Source organism: Pavona decussata, unplaced genomic scaffold, assembly GCF_977016875.1.
Source record: "Pavona decussata unplaced genomic scaffold, jaPavDecu1.1 SCAFFOLD_48, whole genome shotgun sequence".
Taxonomy (NCBI): Eukaryota; Metazoa; Cnidaria; class Anthozoa; order Scleractinia; family Agariciidae; genus Pavona; species Pavona decussata.
Genome location: NW_028145470.1, coordinates 1088603 through 1109484, shown reverse-complemented (window position 1 = coordinate 1109484; position 20882 = coordinate 1088603). Strand labels below are relative to the sequence as shown.

Sequence of the window (20882 nt, the reverse complement as noted above, 5' to 3'; positions counted from 1 at the left end):
TAAGAGTCCTTTACTCTGGGAATTTGCCTTGAATTGGATCAGAGGAGCGCTTATTCAGATTCATGCGGTACGCGTGCAACTGGTACAGCATTTCTGGGGTGAAAAAAAATTAAACGTTTCATTTCCGGATACTCGACTTCCACTTCTCGAATACTACACATTGCAAAAGTAAAAATTATAATTGCCCTCCGTGTCGTAAAAAGTTTCCAACAATTTGCTGAAAATTGCGTTACATTGAAGACTTCGAAGTTTTAACTAACGGTTTGCATGAGCGAAACACCAATTATCTCCTGACAAAGGATAAAGGATTTTTCGCGTGATTAAATGGCCATCATACCTGCTAAGGGAACACATAGAGCGGGTGCATGGAAAGATCATTTTACATTTTTGCACCTCACACAGGCTACAGTAGTTGGTAGCTACAACAGGTTGAGTTTACAACTGCTCCGCCAAACTGCGTGTGAAGACTGAATAGCAGAAACTCGTAGAAGGCCGGACCTAAAGCCCATAAAGTGTTTGGAAATGTCGTTGTATGCTAATCGTTCCTCTTTGAAGTTGATGCTGACTTTTGGAATTGTAACTACGGCTACTTTTTTCCACTGTGCCTCAACATTTCATCGCCGAGACATAAAGACAAATCGTCCAATCATAGGTTAGTACAATTTTATGATTTTTTAGTTTCATTAATCTGCTCAAACTCGCTATGTTTTTGGTAAAGTCACGCTTTGCTAAAACGCCAAAATACCAATGCTGTCAGAGAGTTTTAACTGGGCAAAAACGATGCTTTGTAAACAAACAAAGCTTCTTTTGTTTGCATAGCGTTGTGCAACAACAGGTAAAGATATAAATTTATCACACTATTTATCTCAGTCTAAAAAAGTTTGGCTTACCACACCAACTTCAGTAGCTCCCATTTTAGTTAAACCTTTTTGAGAAAGTTGTGCCCTTTAAGATGAGCACCTAGTCTTCTTTTTTTTTTTTTTTTTTTTCAATAAATCTTTATTGGCACGCAATACAAAGGTCAACATTAATAATTAGAATACAGTCAAACTTTTATTAAACGGACCCCATATTAAGCGGGCACCCTCTATTAGCAGACAGCAGCAGAAGTCCCATTTTTTCTCCCCCACATTTACTGTAAAAAGCTGAACCCGTATTGAACGGACACCTCTATTAAGTGGACGCGGACACCTTAAACTTGACTTTTATGGTGATTTATATTGTTAAAAACCTGTATTAAACGGACACTTCCAAAAAGATACATGTTTTTTGTCCACGTTTTAACAGATCGGTCATTTAACTTTGCCGACCAAAGAGCTGTCACATCTTTATAGATACTATTGTAAATGGTTTGAACCCAGGCGTCATGTCATAAGTACGTAAATTTCTTGTCAATTTCTTGTCTTTCTCACCCGGATGTCATAATTTACGTACTTATTATTTTGTAGATACTGTTACGCTTTACATATTCTAATAAAGCAAATGACCACATATATATATACTTGCACAGTTATCATTTTCGTTCACGAGAATGGTATTTGGCTCTTTCAAGGTCTTTAAATACTGAGGAATATTAATATGACCCTTTTGAGACGAGTTCTAAGGGAACCTGTTTTTAGCGGACAACCTGTATTTAGCGGACACTTGGAAGGGTCCCGAGGGTGTCCGCTTAATACAGGTTTGACTGTATGTGAAACAGTTTGAAGTAAGGAAACAGACATTGTTACGTTGTAAATTGAAAATAATAAAGACGAGAAAGGAACGTTCTAAAGAGGAGCACATTTTTCTATTCGCTATTGTCGCCTTGTCTTTTGTTCTTTGGTTTAAAATGCTCTTGTACCAATTAGATGAAGAAATAAGTGGATTGTATCTAATCCAATTGCCGTTTCTAAGGCTGTTCTCATGTGCGATTAAGACAGCACATCCGTCACTATTGGTCATAAAGTTAACATTGTTATTATTATTATTATTATTATTATTATTGTTATTATTGTTATTTTTAGTGGTCGGGGGAGATATACACTTGATGGTGCTTCGACACAAACTGTGCGCACGAGACTTTGCAAAAGATAACATACCTTACAATGGCCACAATCGTTCTGACACAAGCTTCCTCGGCGGCTATAACGTTTGAAGAAATTGGAATCAGCTGCTACTTTCCCTGTAAATAGTCTTGGAATAATTTTGGCCTTTGGAAGGTGTTACTATATGCAACGTTTCGCGCGACTTGTCCAAAAACGCCTTTCTGCCTGTGAGACCGGCAGAAGTTGCGTGAACCGTAGCGAGATTGGGATGCGGCGGTCATGAAGTGAGGTGATGCATTCATCGTATTGTATGAATTTTATTAATGTTCTTTTTTCTCCAAGGTATTCTAACTCAGGAGACTGACGGCAGACTTAAGGCGTTCGGTGATCAGTATCTTATGGCTGTCTACGTCAAGTTTCTAGAGTCTGCCGGGGCCCGAGCTGCCCCTATCTTGTATCCTTTAACTGATCAGTATGTAATTTCTCCTGATATTGTCAATACATTGTCAACCAGACAAGTGATGAGAATAAAGAAAATCATCAACTTGGTGATATTGTTTGATGTAACACCAACTGCTATGAACTAACTTTAAAATGAAATGTATGTCAGTCAGTGAGAAGAATTAACATTCAGATCATGGGAGTGAAAGTGAAAAAATAAGAAACCTAACTGGAAATCACAAACAGTTTGTTAAGTTCTCTCCAAAACTTTGGCGTTTATTTACTCGATCAGTATCTTTCCAAAGTGGAAAGGGTTTTTAAAAAGCCTTAAAACTTCGTAAATTCATTATTTCTTCTTTCACCGTGGTGTCCTATCATAGCCTCCAACGGAGTCATTTTTTTGGGGGGACTTACATTACCTTCCTCTATATCAAAAACGATGGCTTGGGTGGCTGGTCCTGTCAGTAAGAATTTCACGACAAACAAAATTCCTTTATTAAGTACAGTGTAAACTCCAGCATGGAAGAAGTAGAAAGGATGTTCAATTTGCTTAATGGGTAAGTCAACATTTTTCTCTTTTACTCATGGTCCCTGTATATTAGGCCGCAAAAATCATCAACATGGCTTTGTGAATGTCGTTCAAATATATTTAAAACTATGATGTTTGTCATTTTTGCTTTAAACCAGTATTACAGCATAATATTAAACCCTTCCTGGGACGACGAGGACCCCGTTGTTTTACATGGGAGCCCTCCATCATGCAAGGTGGATATTGTGCGAAATACTCCTTGGCTGAAGCACTGAAAAAAAAAGTTACAATCGGATATTTCCGAGTTGCTGTGAACCTCATTATGAAAGCGAGACTAAGTGCAAAGTTTTTCATATAAAAATTAGTTTTGTCGTCATAGGAACGAAAACTAATTTCCATAATAAAAACTGCCATTTAGCCTCGCTTTCATAATGAGGTTCAAAGCAACTCGGAAATGGCCTAATCAGTTTGCACAGGGAAAACATCTTATTGGTTCAGCTCAAAGGTTCGATCTTTGATATTCGAATACTTCTACAATGACAAGTAATTGGACGGCTAGAAAATCTTTGTTTGCGTATTAAAAATAAACAAAACTAACTCGTTCGTTCTTTTGTAATTCTTCACAACTCGTGAATAAGCTAATAATTAATGTATGTTCTCGAAACATAAAACTTTCACAATCGCATCTTCAAAATTATTCAAAGCACTTTACTAGATTTTACTTCACAAGAATGTAACTAATGATTTTTCTTATTACGCCATGAGTAAATAAAGGTTGTTGTTGTTGTTTTTCTCTCTCCGTGATGCAAGTCAGTAGAGACAATAAATAAGTGCCAGTTTATTCTTTGATAAGGGTGATTCTTCCTGGAGGCCACGTAAACCTAAACCGGTCAGGTTATACAAAGGTCGGAAAAAAGTTGCTTGAGCTGACCATGAAGGTTAGTTTACTAACGTTCTATAAGCTGATTGTCACACGCTTTTTGTCGCTTACATCTTTTATTGCATATAAACTGTATTCTCTATGACTTATAAAGATAAGATAAGAAACCTTTATTTCAACAGGGTAACTCCTTCAGTTTTTGGACAAGATAAAAACTGCTATTCATAGAGGCCCTATATAATAAACTAAATTGGATGGACATAATAATGATAATTAAGTACAAATGAAAATAGCTATAAAATGCCATATAAAGTAAAAAAACTAAAAATCTAAATCTGATTAAAAATTCTGATTAAAAATTACACAGCCATAATAAAAAAGGCTTTTTTTCGAACATTCTAATTTTACAGACGGGAGTCTAAGTTTATCACTGCTCCTTGTCCTTCTGGACAATACATCCTTGTTATAATTAAAATAGTGCATAAAGAACTATGGACAGCGATTGCTTAAACATTTCTTAACTAGATTGCGTACATGGCTCTCATGCCTTTAAAACTCTTTTATCTTCCATACTCGTACATTCTGTTGTTTCTCAGATTGCATTTGTAATGCAAAGGAACGGTTGATGTGGCCGCGAGTTGCAAAGGAAGAAAGGGGTTGGGGGGGGGGGGAGGAGGAGGTGAAGCTGCTCCCAACGTTTTCGTTGTTATTGGGTAATCTGAGGAAATTCAACAAACCAATTAGAGGCGCACAACTTTTATAATAGGTCACGGAGCAAACAGAGTGCAGGTGATAATCAGAGGCCTAAAGTGACGTTCACACGTCGAACGCAAACGCAAGGAGAACAAGATAAGCACGCGCATTTCAGTGTCCCAAGATGGCGGTAATCTTGTTCTCGGAGTCCGCGTTACCTTAGACCAGCAGTCGGGAAACGAGAACTCTGGGAACGAGATTAAAGATGGACGCCATCTTGGTTTGAACTTAAACCGCGGAGGCATGGAACGAGTATTTTTCATCTTACGTTTTTCCATTTCGCGTCTGTGTTTGCATTTCCGTTGTAGTAGTTCACATGTGTGTTTGCTTGCGCTTGCATTTGCATTTGCGTCCTGGGGCCCATTTCTCGAAAGTCCCGGTTACTTACCGGGCCCGATAACTATATTTTTAAATGCTTTTTCGCCGATTACACAGTGATTACAGACTTGTTACTTGGTCAATGTTTTCCGTAGAATTATAAGATTTTAAAATTTAGTATTCAAAGCTAATAAACATTAACTTCTGTAAAGAAACATCTATCACCAAGACACTTACCGGGCCCTGTATTTTCGGGAGCTTTCGAGAAACGGGCCCCTGTATACGAAAATTAAGTCAAAGAATTAACTGAAATGATTCGCTTGTGGTCACAATCCTTAGGTAAAGGTGTTCGTCTTCTTTTAAATCAATACTGATACAAACAGTAAATTCACGCCATGAAAATAAAGAAATTCGGTTGACTAATTTCTCCCCAGGCCTACGACGAGACAGGAGAAGTGTTTCCCATCTGGGCCGAGTGTTTAGGACTGGAACTTGTAGCCATGTTAGTCGGTGAAAGAAACCTAAGTCTCGGCCAGTTCGATCGATCCTTGTTCAGTCCCACAGATACACGAGATATCAGTTTAAAGCTTGACTTGCCTTTAGGTAACCGAACATTTCACTTTTATACTTAATCAATGAAAGAGGTCATCTTCATACTTAAATACAAGTATTAAATGATCAAAGATTAGGAAGTGCGTTCGATTCCACCAGGCTCTCTCTCCTTTGCCAAGTTGGTGATTACTAAGTAATCCGCCCTTGCAAAATCTGCGGGGGGTGCCAGATACGCATCCCAGGATCCATTCATTCGTTGTCCCATACAATCTCGGCTCCAATGTGTATTTGGAGTGCGTTCTTTCTATGTAGAAAGCAATTAAGCATTATAGCAAAAATATATCAAGGACTGTTACAACTTATATTGATGCCAACTCAATAAACTAACTAATGCCTGTCGTTCAGCTTACGTTACCGCAGAAAATCAATAAAACCTTGAAATACAGTGGAACACAAACGGGCAACTTATTCACTTTTTTTTATTTTCGTACAGACTTTAAGTCGACTAAACTGTTAGGCTCTGCGCCAGATCACATCATCCAATATTTGACACAAGAAGACATCAGTTATAACAACCACCAAAGAGGCATAACGCCACAGGTAGATAACTTACTAGCCTTCAGAACAGGCGTTGTTTATTTATTTTTGCTTTATTCAGGCGAGCGCGGAGCGCGAGTCACGCGCGACAGGAGGGGGGGGCGTCACTCGCGCTCCACGCCCGCCTTAAGCTTGCCTTCGCTCGCCTGTAAAACGCCAACTGAAAAATAACGCCTGTTCTGCAGGCTAATAACTCACTAATTCAACACTTTGCTTAATATCTTGATCAACTCGTCTGAGCGTTGGACAAGGTCTATCCTGTGAACTTGCTATATTACATGTACTGAGTTTCGCTTGGAGGAAAAATATCAGTTTCTTGCCATATCCTATTCTTCATGGGGAGGGATAGGAGCGAATTTGATCTGTATTCTTATGGTCTTCAAAACGACAGTTAGTAATGCGAGTAATGAAAAAGATCATGATGAAAATAAGCAACTGAACACGTACAATTACTAGGAAAGCGGACCTATTTTGTCTGGGTAGGGGTGTTATTGAAGACACCTCCTATCTCATGAACATTACCCACAAAATTGGACCGGCTGACATTTGCCGAGTAACCCAGAAATATTCAACTGTCAAGAGCCAGCATTGGTCAGACAAACAAGAAAAGTGAGGTTTGAATCTCATCGTGTTTTTTTATTGATGAATAGACGGGTGGTTATGCAAAAAGACACCATCTTTTAAGGTTGAGGAAGAAGGGAGGGGGGGGGAGGGTACAGGCAGAGACCACCATCTATTTTGAGGTTTGGTGGGTCCTGTTTGAGTACAGTGGTTTTGACCACTTCCCCAGGTGACCAGTTCAACAGATTACTGAGCCGCTGATATTTCAAAAAGTAGTTGTACCGAGGGTCAGTATTGCATCACGGCTTACTGAGAGTGGATTATTTTCGTTTTACAGACATTCCAACAGGATAAAAAATTAAGGGAATTTTTTCAGATAGTATCAACAAACAAAGACAGGAAAGGGAAAGACTTCATATCAACAATGGAAGGTATGTCTCTACTGATATTTAGCATTATGGTGTCACGGTAGCCTCCTACGTAGACACTCTTTGGGCTCGTCACGCATTCCGTTTCTCCCCTTCGTGGGGAGGATTGCGTGACGTGATGAGCCAATGAATGTCACGACTACGCACCCAAAAGTTTTGATCGTTCCTGTTACCTAACGCATGTCTTAAAATCACGTCATCTGAAAATCTTCTGAAAATGCGAGGATCCCAGTAAAGAAACTTCTACATTTACGATGTAATTATTATATTTACTCAAATACTCGCCCGGGGGCGTCAATGAAAATTGCCTCTTGAAAAAATGCACCACTAAAAGAGTGTTAAGGTCTTTCCCCTAAAATAGAACCTACACTCAGATTTTTTCCAAACTTTGCCCATGTGTCGTTCACTATATGTAAACTGCAAAAATGAAATAAAAAGAGGGGGTCCCCATGCTTGTTCTTCAGCAACGAAGCATTGAAATATGGTAATTTCTGCATGTTTGGACAAAAAGGACTATAATAGAGCATTTGTCAAAAACAGGAATTATTTTATGAAGGGAACAGTTAACGGCTCATTTCATAGATTTCTTTCCCTGTTCATAAATCATTTTCAATGTGAAATCCGTTTGAAAACTATCCCTAACCAGTACTACTGAGATATTCAACAAAATAATCTAATTTGTTACCTCTGAAGGTAGGCCAAAATGTCCATTGGCAAGATCTTAGGCGCAAAATTTGATATTTCTAACACTAGGATTTTCCTTACATTTTCACGGTAGTTGGCAAACGATATTGTGGTTAGAAATCTGAAAAGAGAAAATAGGTTCACCAGGTTGGTTTTACAGATATTTCACAAAACAGTGGTAAATCGAGCTTCATAACTGTTTTCTCCGCGAAGGGACTGGGGCGAGTCTTATGAAAACACCTTTATTTCCGCGCAAAATGCAAATTAAGACTTTTGTTGTTAGATGCAAGTCAGATTGAGTGATGCTCAGTAGATAGCTAGAAATGAGCGTAAATTTTTTATTTTGCCATTGTGCGCAGTAGAGTTGCGCACTGCAAAACAGGGGAATAGCCTTAAATTGGGATGAGGCATTTATTTGCGAACCGTATTAATTTGGGAATTGTTACGTGGACACCCAACAAGAATATTTAAGAAAATACTTCAAATGTCGTTCTCTCTTTTCCTAGATCATTTTGGACCTTTCAAAGGGATATTTGAGTCTGATTTGTTAGGATTCTTTCGCTGAATTTAGGGAACTGACCACTTTCTTCGAATTTACGAACTTCAGTTGGCTGAATTCGAGATGCCCTATGTTGTAAACGAGTAGAAACTCGAACTGGTAGTAATAATTGCACGTGATTATTTTGTAATAAGGGTGTGACTCTCGAAGCTGACTCGTCCCCAGTCGACCCTCAGGGTCGAGAGGAGAAGCGCGAGAGAGATGCGCTCTCGACCGTGCAATATCCCAACAGAGGACTGGGGACGAGTCAGCTCTCGAAGGACATCTATGAACCTATCTCTGGAGCATTAAGAGACAGCGCATGCATCACTATCAAACGAAAAGCGCTAATTAATGTACATTAACTAAATGTAGAACAGAAAGATTGCGCTGTAGTTTTTTCCCAAGCTCTATTTTAGCTTTCAACGATCTTTAGATTTTTAGATTTTTAGAATTTATATCCATTTTTTAACTTGCATAAGTATAAATTTATTTGCAATTTTGATATGAAACTTATTGTAACCCAGTCCCTCATTGATTGATTAACAGTATGTAATTTTTTATAGTTCTTCAACTGTAACCACATTGTAATTCAGATTAACTGCGATGATGATGGAATTAAACTTTTTTTATTATTATTATTATCATTATTATTTTTATAATTATTATTATATTATTATTATTATTATTATTATTATTATTATTATTATTATCATTATTATTTTTATTAATATTATTATTTATCTTTGGTCAATATAAGATCCTAAATAAGGCATTTAGCCATCATCATCATCATCATTATCGTGCTCTCTTACGATCATCGATCGTAGAAACAATCAGTGAAATTAAATCCTAGCCATCATCTTGTCCATCTCCTCAGCTCGTAAATACCCTGTATATATGTTCCAGTGGCATCCAGGCAAGCCGCCGTTTGAGTGGTCAAGCCGTAAAGACATCAGGCATACTCAAGAAGCCATTATTGCAGCACAATACTGGGGCAACTTTTTCGTCAATCAGGGTAACGTTTCACAAAAAATAGGGTTTCCACGGAAGGAATACATATAGTGAGAAATCATGATACAAAAAGTGTGTTTGTGTGTTTTTTTTTTTACATAAAGCCGTTGCTTATTACAGCCCCGAATTGAAAACCTTTTATTTGCTTATTTTCTGGCGGCGTATTGACAGGGGTGGATTGGGGGGAGGGGAGGGAGGGGGGCGACCCCGGTCCCCCTTTTTCTTATTTATGTATAAATTAATCGTTTGAAAAAATCGTCTTAAAGTCTGTCTTCCAAAGCCTTAAGTTTGGGTCGCAAATGCTCTTCCAATGCTGTAAAGTAGAATCTCAACGAATGTACTCTTGCGCTCTCGCCACAATTTCTTTATTCTTAGGCCCCCTCTTTCTGGATTTTTTGAATCCGCCCCTGTATTTGCTCCACTTGCCTACAACAAGTAAACTGGTAAACTGAATATGTACATGGTTTATAGTTGTATGTGTTATTGACAACATAACTATTTTTATTCTGGTAACCTTTAAAGTCTCTTTTTTAGTAAAGCCAAGGGAAAAAGTCCGTTCTAATGCTTTAACCACTAAGCTACTCTCGGGGAAACTCTTGGCGATCTAAGCCATGTATAAAAAAAAAAAAATAAAAAAAAAAGCAGCTCTCGCAATTTACTTTTACTTCTTTCTAATTCCTAGTCAGCTTGTAGCTGTTCCTTAGCATTATTTTATTTAGTTTTTTTTGTTATGTTTACTGATTGTATTTAATTTTGCTTCTGATTTTAGCTCGTTTAAGTTCACATCGTTTTCCAAGCAAAAAGGAAGAGAAGGCAGCATTGATGTACAGATACAAACCAGTTTACACTGGTAATATCATCGCAATGTTACAGTGCTACTTTTGGTGATAATAAAGTTTATTATTGTTTTGTGTGACTCTGTAGTCACTTAGAATGTAAATCACGATAGCATCCCTATCTATAGCCTCTCTCGCTGACGCTCTTTTGGCTCACGGCGTCACGCAATCTTCCCGTCAAGATTGCATGACGATCCAAAAGAGCTTCTGCGAGGAAGGCTAGTCCATCTACTATTGGTCTTCGTTACGTGAAGTGATCGGCTGATTACCTGCTTGGCATCAAGCAAAAAGACCTGCACTGACTCGTAGTTTTTCGCTCCTTATTGTTATTTTCCTGTCTATTGTTGTGTACTGTTGTACTCTCCAGCGTTGATGTTGTCTTGAAATAAATGGCGTCTTTAACACCATGACACTGGTGTACAACTGGTGACGGATTAATTAACCCTCGAAGAAACTTAAGGGAAAAGGAGGTCTGCAAGCAAGCTAATTTAAGGACGGTGCCTAATTTTGCTACTGCGCATACGTTTTGCGCATTTCGAGATACTTCGGTTTCCTATGGGTGGTGCCTACTAAAACAGGGATATTTTTGCCCCGATTAAAACTATACGGAGAAAACAGAAGTTCTTAAGTGCTCTTGGTATCCAAAAAGAAAATTGGGGGTAACCATGCATTTTTCAGTGATAATAAAGCTTCAATTTCGAAAAAAAAAAAAACGCCATACATTACTTTGTATTTTACTGCTTTTTAGTATAATTGTTGGTCAATTATCTCTAAAAAATGCCCCGCTCCCCCAAATTTTCCTTCTGGGTTCTAGTAGCCCATACCAAAAGATGCTTTTCCTACAAAGTTAAAAACTGTGCAAGAATACTTCTGTAATATAGTTATAATAGTGGCCACCGTCCTTAATCGTGCTTTGAATGCAGGGGTCTGGTTTTAATATCCGGGAACTTTGTGACGTACAGGCCACAGTTTGCGAAATGGCGCGAAATCTGAGACGGCTGCCAACAAAAGTGTTTGGGCATTTAAATTTAAATTGCGCCGTTGGAAATATAAGCTTTTAAATCGTCTTTTAACCTTTTCTAAGTGGGATTTACAGCTTTACTCCGGTGTAAAAGGTATGTAACTTCTTAATTGTTATCAATCATTTAATTTCTACTTCAATTTTGCTGATGGTTTCTCAAAACATCGCATAAAAGTTTGGCTAAATTTCGAAGTTCGGCGTCCCGGTGCAGCCTCCACGCGCACGAAGAGAAAAAGAACATCAATAATGAATGACAGTCAACCTAGATGTTAGTCGAAATCGATAATCTATAAACTTTAAAGAAGCGATTGTAGTTAAAACTTATCTAGCACAGTATCTAACCTGCTAACACAACTCTGAAAGATCACTTCTCAGTTTCACACAGGCGTCTGCATCAGGTTGGATTTCGACTAATTCCAAGGTTCCTTTTATCGGAAGTCTACACCTGTTTTAAACTTCGATGTTGTTTGAAGTAAATTTAGGCTGAGGAGAGTTATTTTATCATTCAGTTACACAGGCGTACATGGATAAAAACCCAGTTCTCCCAACAGTATTCTAACCTATGACCTTCGGCGTACATGTACTAGTTAGGATCGATGCTCTAGATACCTATCAGCTGTAGGAGACTCGTGGGAGCTAGAACAGTAATCTAGGTTCATGTGACAAACATCCTACATGCTGCTAGGATTTCAATGTCCATTTGTGGCATTTGCGCCTTGTGATTAAATGAAAAAGTTGTGTTTTGTCAGTGGGCGACACAGGCTTTAATTCTCGGTCGCTTTTCTCAGTGTATGTCAGATAGCTACCTCTAGGTTTTTCCTTTTCTGTTTATTTTTCCTTGGCCTTTTCTCTTGAACTTTAGAGTGAAATCTTTGAAACCAGATGTTATTCACCTGAAAAAATAATTTGCAGTGCATGCTCCTCAAATTACAACATGTTGCTTTTTATAAAATGCTTTTTATTTTTATTTTTTATAACTATTAGATAGCACTTGTTTATATCTGGGAAAGCTGATATTCATGCTGCTAGTAACTGACACTTGAGACACCCTACAACTAAGGCCTGATTCAGATGCTATACCCAAAAATATAAGCCTCATGTGCTGTACCAAATACATTTAATGATAATAATTATCCTGAAAAAATTGCGTGGAATATTGCGTGATACTTACAGATGTAGCCGACGAGGCCATAGGCTGAGTTGGGTAAAATCAGGGGATATTCTGCAAGTTGAGCTGGATAAAAATTATTGTTCTGTCATTCAATACATTTGATAACAACTCCAGTTTTATTGCAGACAAGCTGGTCAGACAATCTTTATTTTGCCATTTTTCTCTGGTAACGCATGAAATTTGTATATCGCAGGATATCTGTTGACTATGGACGACAAATCTTCACAACATGTTGAATAATAATTCTGCTTGTTTGTTATATTATGTGGCAGGCTCTACAGTACCTTGGGATTTTACATTGAAATCTGCCAAACACGCGCTTTAGATGCCACGCCACGCCACGCCACGCCACTGCCAAACAACTTTGTACTACATGGTACAGCACATGACAGGTACTGAATCAGAATTGGGCCAAAGCTATCTTGTTGAGTCAGCTATTTTTGAAGAGATATTTTATTTTTATTTTTTTGTTTACAAGAGATACTACAGACTGTAGAAAATAGATTACATGTCTGAGTGTAGGTGGAGCTGATTGTGTCACCAGGCAGAAAGGGGGTAGTGGTACTGTAGTTCTAAATTAATGCATGTTTTGCTTTTACATATCAGTTCTTAATTATTCTTATTTGTAAGTTTTTAATTCTTAGTCATCAGGACCCCGTTGATAACAGTATTCTATACTGAAGGGTTATCCTGGATAAATATTCGATTATTATTATTATTATTATTATTATTATGGTCCCATAAAGAAAATGTTTGATCGTTTGGGATTGAAATGCTTACCCTGCTGTCACTCAAATGATATGCAGAGTATACTATTTTTTTCCGTCATAATCATTTATAATATTTAGTGTTTGACAAGTCATCAGCATATTGGCATATAATTTGAAAAAAAAAAAATTAACATGGCTGTTTGCTCGCTCAACTTGCTGTTTTGCTAGTGATGGACCATCCTGGATTAAAACACATTTGTTGATTTTCTTATTTTTATTATTATTATTTTTAATTGTCTACTGCTACATACACATACGAACTTCATTCATGCTACTTTACAACACTACATACATATTACAGTAATGTTGTACAATTCATATACAGTTGTTACAATAATATATTATGTTAACATATTAATAATTAATATATTTATTTATGCAGAGTATACTTTGTTTAATTTACCATGAGCCTCTTTACCAAAGTGATTTGTGACACGAGCAATAATTGTGAATATCAGTTTATTAAATGCAAAAATGAAAGTGATTAGGGAGCCTCTTTTCCAAAGCAGGACCTACTGCACAATCTTTATGGTTGTGTCCTTCATATTTGTCGTCTACATACCCTGACCCTGTATCTGACTAAAAGTACTCTATTGTGCCACCCCATATTAGGCTTAATTTGAATTTCAAACTAGAGTTAAATTTTATACCTATTTCACACTCTACAGTACTGTAAGTAGAGGGAACAGTATTATTTAACAAGGTCTGTTCATCTAAACACAACATTTGTTATTACTTTTGCACCTGATTTTTATCTGAGGAACTGATTTAGACAGGCAGAAAGATAAAAAAATCTGGAGGGTACAGCTGAAAAGGATACTCATTTGGAACCTCATCATGACCTGGAAAATAAATTTTAAAAAATTATGGGCCCCTGGCATGTCTGGTGACACCAGATTTTTAGCCAGAAATTGTTGTGCACCAGTCCTTGCTTTGAAAATGCAAAGTGGCATAATTTATTGTTTTGCTTTCTTTAGTGATAGAAAATGGAACACCTGAAGGACAGAAAAAACGGCTAGACAAAGGAAAACTCAAAACAAACAAACAAACAAACAAACAAACAAACAAAAAAAAAAAACAAACAAAATAAAAGAGCGAGCCAAAAAATATCAATCAATCAATCAATCAATGAGGCTATGGTGTAACCATGTTAGAAACAAGTAATGATAGTAATATCATTACTCAGTGTAGTTTGGCTTTCAAATAATATAATTTGTATAAATTGGTTTGATCTTGCATCTAGGTGGGACTTTATAATTCCCTATTTTGAGATTAGAAGTCTCTAAGTCAAGAAAGAAAAGCTCAGGAAAGAAGAAAGTATTGCTGTCCATGAAACTCACTTAAGGTATGATAATAAGTATTGTTTTTATATACTGTTGAAAAAGTAATAGTAAATTTATTTATGCATGGTTCTATTTTGTGGAGCCGTGTAATCAAACAAATATTTTAAACAGAACAGAAACTCTTTAACAAATCCCAACTGGCAGGGAGGCTTACCAGTTGGCTATTTACAAAGTGTGGCTCAGGATTTGAACAGGAGACTACCCTGAAACAAATCCAAGTTAGTGGTCAGAGAGGGGACTCGAACCTGGGACCTCCAAATTACGAGTCCTCTAATCACTTGACCATGCTGCCTCCCCAGTTGTAAGATTTATTAGGCAAGGAAATGACTTGGCTGGGTTCAACATAAAGTATTTTTTCCAGTTCCCCAAAATGGCCATAGAAGGTACCTGCAAGCCACTTATTAATTAATGCTGAGTTGAGGGACTTCCATTGCCATGCAATTCAAAATGTAGGGTTCCCAGTGGTTAGTCCCAGAATATATGGTAGGAGTGTGCTCCACAGTTCCTCAAACCCTACAGACCCAATAACAGACTAAAATACATAATTGTCCAGAGAAGTCTTGAAATCTGGGCCCAGTTGTTCGAAAGCCGATTAATATTAATCCATGATTAAAAGTTAACTGAGGTTTTCAGTTCGCTTGTTAAAATCATTTTTAAACTCTAATGTTAAGCTCGTGGCAAAGAAAAGTCAACGTCAAAAGTAAGGGACAACCAAAGTGCCTTTTAATCCAGGATTAGCTTCATCAGGCTTTGAACAACACAGGGCCCTGGCCTCCAAAATCCATACCCATTCTCTTTGTCCCTTCAAGACGTTTATACGCCCTTTCCGTTCTCTTAAAGGGGCTCAAAAGGGCTTTTACCTGTGTCCTTGTGTCAGTTGAATGAATCCAGATTTCCACTTAAATCATACTTGCGACAATTTTACTGGAAGTGAAAATGGTGTTGTAAAATTATGGAAATTGAAAAAAAAAAAAAACGAAAATGTTCAGAAAACACAATATTTTCATTTTATCTCAAAACTTTGCTGGGACTCATCATGATTTTTTGCATGCATGGTTATTAAGTAGGGCCATAAAGGAGACTAAAGTTGTGACTGTAATTATTGTGCACCCTATTGAAATAAAGTGTCATTTATTCAAAGAGAAACACTTTAGGGAAAGTTATACAGCATAATTTTCTATTTTCCTCACAAAATTCTTGACCTACTAAACAGTACACTATTTGTAAAATGAAGTTTTTAGTCTAGAGGCTGCATTTGAATATTTGATTAGACCATTAATATTTTAGTTAAATATGTTAAAGAAATCTTGTGGACAAAACATCAACACAATTCCTAAAATGCATGCCTAGCCCAGATCTGTACACTAAACAGGCTCAGGAATTCTTAAATTTAATTAGTATACTAACAACTGACAATCATTTACATTAATTTATAATTTTAATATCTAGATTAGGACAAAGGTGCAAAATATTAACATCTCAACAGATGATTGGTGCATATAAATGTTGGGCTATGGTGGGCTGTAGCCTGTGACGTCCCAAAAAAAAGTAATGAGAATTTAGTATATTTTGATTTAAGTCCTCTCAGCAAAGCCCTCTGATTAAAAATCAATCAATCAATCAATCAATCAATCAATCAATCAATCAATCAATCAACCAACCAACCAACCAACCAACCAACCAACCAACCAACCAACCAACCAACCAACCAACCAACCAACCAACCAACCAACCAACCAACCACCAATCAATCAATCAATCAATCAATCAATCAATCAATCAATCAATCAATCAATCAATCAATCAATCAATCAATCAATCAATCAATCAATCAATCAATAATGCGAAGGAGGGACTGCCCGTACGTTAGTTTATTATAATAAAAGGCTGACAGTGGTACAACAGGCATTTACATTAGCATTCCTGAAAGTGGACCTTCTTTCTGGCACGTTGAAGGCTTCGCCTCCATTTAGGAGAGGATAAATCTTACAGGATGTGGTGTCTGTATGTTGCTAGGACCAGTCGACTGGCATTCCTCCCGGTGGAAAGAGTCTGATAACCTAGGTTCCTCAGTCCACTTTACACAAGTTGGGCAAAATCGTTGTTGGCCAGGTTCTCTTTTTCAGAGATATAAGTGACTCGGTTCAGTATCTGGCGGCCAGCAAACCAGTTTTTCAATCTAGGGCAGTTATAACAACACTCAGCAGAGAGTGTTATGTTATGTTATGTCAATGCCTCCATCGTGGAAGGGAGTGTCCCTTCCCTTTGGAAATGCACTGACGTCCTGCTATTGTCAAAGGTTCCCAAACCGAAGAACGTAGACTGCGATTTGAGGCCAATTTTCCTCACTCCTGTGCTTTGTTTAAGTTCTGGAAGGTTTTGTTTTTACTTCGCTCTGCCCTTTTGTTATGCCTACGGGTTGATCATAATATCCTGATGACAAAACTTCGCTTTCTTGGTGTTGCACCCATCCTGCTTAACTGGTGTGTGTGTTTTACAAGACCGCCAGCAGTGTGTTAAAACTGTACAGGTAAAATCCAGTTGGAAACATGTGCTCGTGGGCATACCCCATGGGACCAAACTGGGCCCACTGTTCTTCCTAATAATGATTGATGACTTGGCCAGTTTTCTCCCGCTATATACAGAAGGTATGTTGATGATTGTACCATCACTTGAATTTTTTACTCAGGGGACCCCACCTTGTAGGCCAAGTTAGACTACATTCACCAGTGGTCCATGGCCAATAATATGCGGCTCAATGCTAAGAAACGAAAGCTGTTTTCACTATCTCCTTCACCTAGCACCAGGAGCTCGATCCCCCCTCCCCCCTGTTTGTGGATGGTAAAAACTCGATTCAGTGGACTCCACTAATGCCCGGTGTGGCACTCGTGTCATACCCAGAAACTTAAGGATCAAGTCGAACAAGTTCAGAGGAGAACCACGAAGATCATGCCGAATTTACGATCTATTGCCTGTTCCTCTGCATTGTAACTACTATTTGAGACAGCCTCGAACTTTTCCTCTTTTTCAGTGCCGCACTAAAAGATTTGGAAACAGATTTTTACCATATAATACACAGTGAGACGATGAGATCACCACCATCATCATCATCGTCGTCGTCATCATCATCATCATCATTTATTTGCCTTACTAAAAATAAGAAATCATTCAATTTACAAGTCAAGGTAATGGCGAGGAGACCTCAAGAAACCACCAAGCTTATAAGAGAGACCACCTCGGCTGTCATTAATAAATAGAAAATATGGTGCTGTGTAAGCGCGGCTTGGTCAATTCACGATTTTACAGATAAAAACTGCAACATTTGTTCCTTAAAGGTGAAAAAACTAGATGAAGAAGTAATTGATATTGGGAACGAGTTCCAGATTTTGGGATCTTGGTAAAGGACTGTAAATTGCTTAAGATTGGTGTGACAGGAATGCGATCGATAGTGGTTGGCTGTTCTGATGCCATAATGCACTTGGCTACTTGTTAAAACAAATTCAGAAAAATTGGAGGTAATAAATTTCGTTTTCCTTGCCTTTCTGTATTGATAATTAATTATAGACTCTTTCTAGGTTTTATTCCCTCAATATCTGTTTGTGAACTATAATAATATCGTAGTTTTTGACCCTTTTAGCTTTTACCTTTTCTATAATCGTTTCGTTTTATTATAATTTTGTAAGCTGGAGCTTTTTAAATCTTTTTTGCCATTCAAGTCAATAAAGTTAACATTAATAAAAAAAGCATATCCAGGTAGCATATCAGTGGCATGAGCTTATGACAAGCTCTTGTCAAAACGAAGGAGTTGTGGCAAAAGGAAGGACTTGTTAACAAAGTTAAACGTAATTTACAACGTACAAAAGAGGTAACATTTACTCAGAATAACTGAAAAGCTAATCGAGCTGAGTAAAACTAAATAATGTTTAAATATAGAAGGTAGCTTTTTCAAGTAAAGGGCGGGAAACCTGGATAAGATATTTTCTGAACTATTCATGTTAGGAGTGAAACATATGATTGGGTGTTCCAGTTGTAATCAGCATAAAAAACCAGCAATTAACTGTGTTTGCAAGGACCACCGTGAAAAAATAAAAGTACCGGATCCTGTAGAGGACCTTATCAGCAAAAAAAATTGTAGAACAAATAATCTAAAAAAGAGCAACGCTGATTTTAAGGTCAGGGAAGTATATTTTCCAATATCTCGAAAGGCACGACCTTTCTTCTTCAGGGTATGTTTGAGACTGACCCTGTGGCAAGAGACGTTACAATTTAAAACAGTTACAATAGATACCTGAAAAACATAGGCTAAAGTGACATAAACAAAAACGTTACAATTTGAAATTTGAAAATACAACTGGTCAATAGGCATAAGCAAAATAGTTAACGTTACAACGTGGAAAACGAAAACAAAATACGTAACAATGCGAAATTTGAGCTGCTTTTTTTTTGTTCATCCACACTGTTACCATCTCTCGAGAATCTGCTCAATCTTGCGGAAAACGATCATAGATCGCGTTCTTTAAATACTCGTAGCAAGCAATTTTATGTGCGTTCTTTGCAGCGTAGGAGCGCAAAATTAATAGACTTTTTAATCCGCTTTATTTCATTGTTATACAAGTACAAAAAGGCAGGGAATTTTTTCAACACACGGCTTTACATCGGAGACAAGATTCTATAAAAACGAAAAGAAAGGAAAAAGAAGAACCGTGCCTTTTGAAATATTGGAAAGAAGTTTTTCCCTAACCGTGAAATCAGCTTTGCTCTTTTTTAGATTATTTGTTGTACAATTTTTTTTTGCTGATTAAATCCTTCACTACAGGACCCGGTAATTTTATTTTGTCCTTAATGACATTTTGTCACGTGGCATATTAACCACGAAGAAATTTATTCATTTCTGCTGACGAAGCCCTTGTGACAAGAGCTAATTATTATAAAGCTTCAGAACGTGTTTAATTGTAATTTGTAGTCTCTGTAAAAGTGAATTGTCACAAACAAATATCAATATTCTGAAGACAGAATTACCTTTATTTCTTATACTGCTAAGTAGTCTGAAGATTTTTCTCTGAGACTAATTACGTCAATTTGACTCAGCAAGCATAAGATTTTAGCTCAGTTAAAATCAGATTTTATATGCTACTTAAAGTGACCATGGGCTCCTGAAGTGACTTAGAACTGGCTATCATATATTTGTTCAACTCTCTGTAAATGTTGAACTTAAATCCTTTAAGTGGCGTGGAATGAAACTCCGGTTTTACCTAAATGTTTAATGCAGGATTAGCGGTAATCCGCTTTAAAGCAGTTTGGGTAGATAGTTTCAACCAACAGATGCAAAAGTGAAAACGGGATTCACACCTTTTAGACGCTGTATACAATACTCTGCGTGAGAAATAAATTCTACTTCTCTTCATTGTTGGCAACATTGGCAAACGTGTAGCAGTCCTTTTGGACTTTTTAACACTTGAAAGGAAAATAAATCAGCAGGAAAGTTGAGGGTGGTAGAATAGCAAGATTAGAGACCGGAAAAGCCGTTTAAGCAAAGTTGAGAGTCCCATGAGATTAAAATTCCAAATATACTTAGTTTAAAAGTTTGGAGACTTCATACAGATGCGACTCTAACATTTGTAAGTTACCCTAAAGCTGACAAAAAGTTAAATAATCAGTGAGCACGTGTCTCTGTAAAAGCCTGTGATAAGCTCCACGAGAACTGAAGCTACTGATTCCAATATCGTTGTCCATTGTGGTCTTTTTAGATGCTAAGTTCCTTAAAAGGGTCACTGTGTATCATGGATAAAATAACTTCTACCTGCTTAAATGAAACCGTGTAATATTGGCCTTGCTTTGGTTGTAAAGAGATACTAAAGCAGATATCAAGCCCCCCTTATACTCTTCTTCTGCAGGGATTTACAAATCGTAATTAGCCCAAACAAAAGATCATTGTCTTAACTAAACAAAAGCAAAATCAACGCATTTGACATAAGCTTATTACTTCCGGCGTGGGAGGGCAAGTCAGTTGAAAAGAGTTCTTTGAAGCTTCTTTTGAAATCGCAATATGCTGTCCTATATTTAGCTAATCATTGTAGTAGTTGTTGTTCAGTCTTGTAAACAGAGCATCACATTTAATATAACAAACCTTCACTTCGTAAATTTACAGGTTCCTTGCCAAAGCAAATAACAAGTCATCATATGTGATATTTATATAGGAAAAAATAAAAACAAACACTACTGCAAGTAATCTACGCTCCTTATTACTTGCGATGCTTTTAACATAGTTTAAATCCCTTAAGAGATTTGATGTGCGAAGTGCTAATCGAATCCACCTTATATCGAGCTGCTAATTAACGTATTAATGTCTTTGCCGTAAAGCCGGTTGACGTGTTGGGCGGAGTAAGGAGGAGCGGATAAATGGCTGCCATAAATTAAAACGG

At 37.4% G+C, this 20882-nt stretch overlaps 1 protein-coding gene and 1 long non-coding RNA gene across 3 annotated transcripts in view; both read left to right on the top strand.

Moving 5' to 3' along the window:
* Positions 1–244: 244 nt before the first annotated feature.
* On the top strand, positions 245–10228 carry LOC146481656 (gamma-glutamyl hydrolase-like). The gene is made up of 9 exons (XM_085107747.1): positions 245–652; positions 2367–2478; positions 2972–3022; positions 3848–3932; positions 5380–5548; positions 5991–6097; positions 6993–7086; positions 9186–9323; positions 10089–10228. The coding sequence occupies exons 1-9, from the start codon at positions 523–525 to the stop codon at positions 10205–10207; spliced, it is 1005 nt and encodes a 334-aa protein (XP_084963873.1). The 5' UTR covers positions 245–522; the 3' UTR covers positions 10208–10228.
* A 909-nt stretch (positions 10229–11137) lies between these two features.
* LOC146481647 (uncharacterized) overlaps positions 11138–20882 on the top strand; it is a 222333-nt gene continuing 212588 nt past the window's right edge. The window contains exons 1-3 of one of the 2 annotated variants that reach the window (XR_014864276.1): positions 11158–11270; positions 12620–12739; positions 14361–14462. This is a non-coding gene — a long non-coding RNA (uncharacterized LOC146481647). Of the gene's footprint in view, positions 11271–12619; positions 12740–14360; positions 14463–20882 lie in introns of both variants that reach the window. The other variant, XR_014864277.1, reaches the window with a different exon arrangement.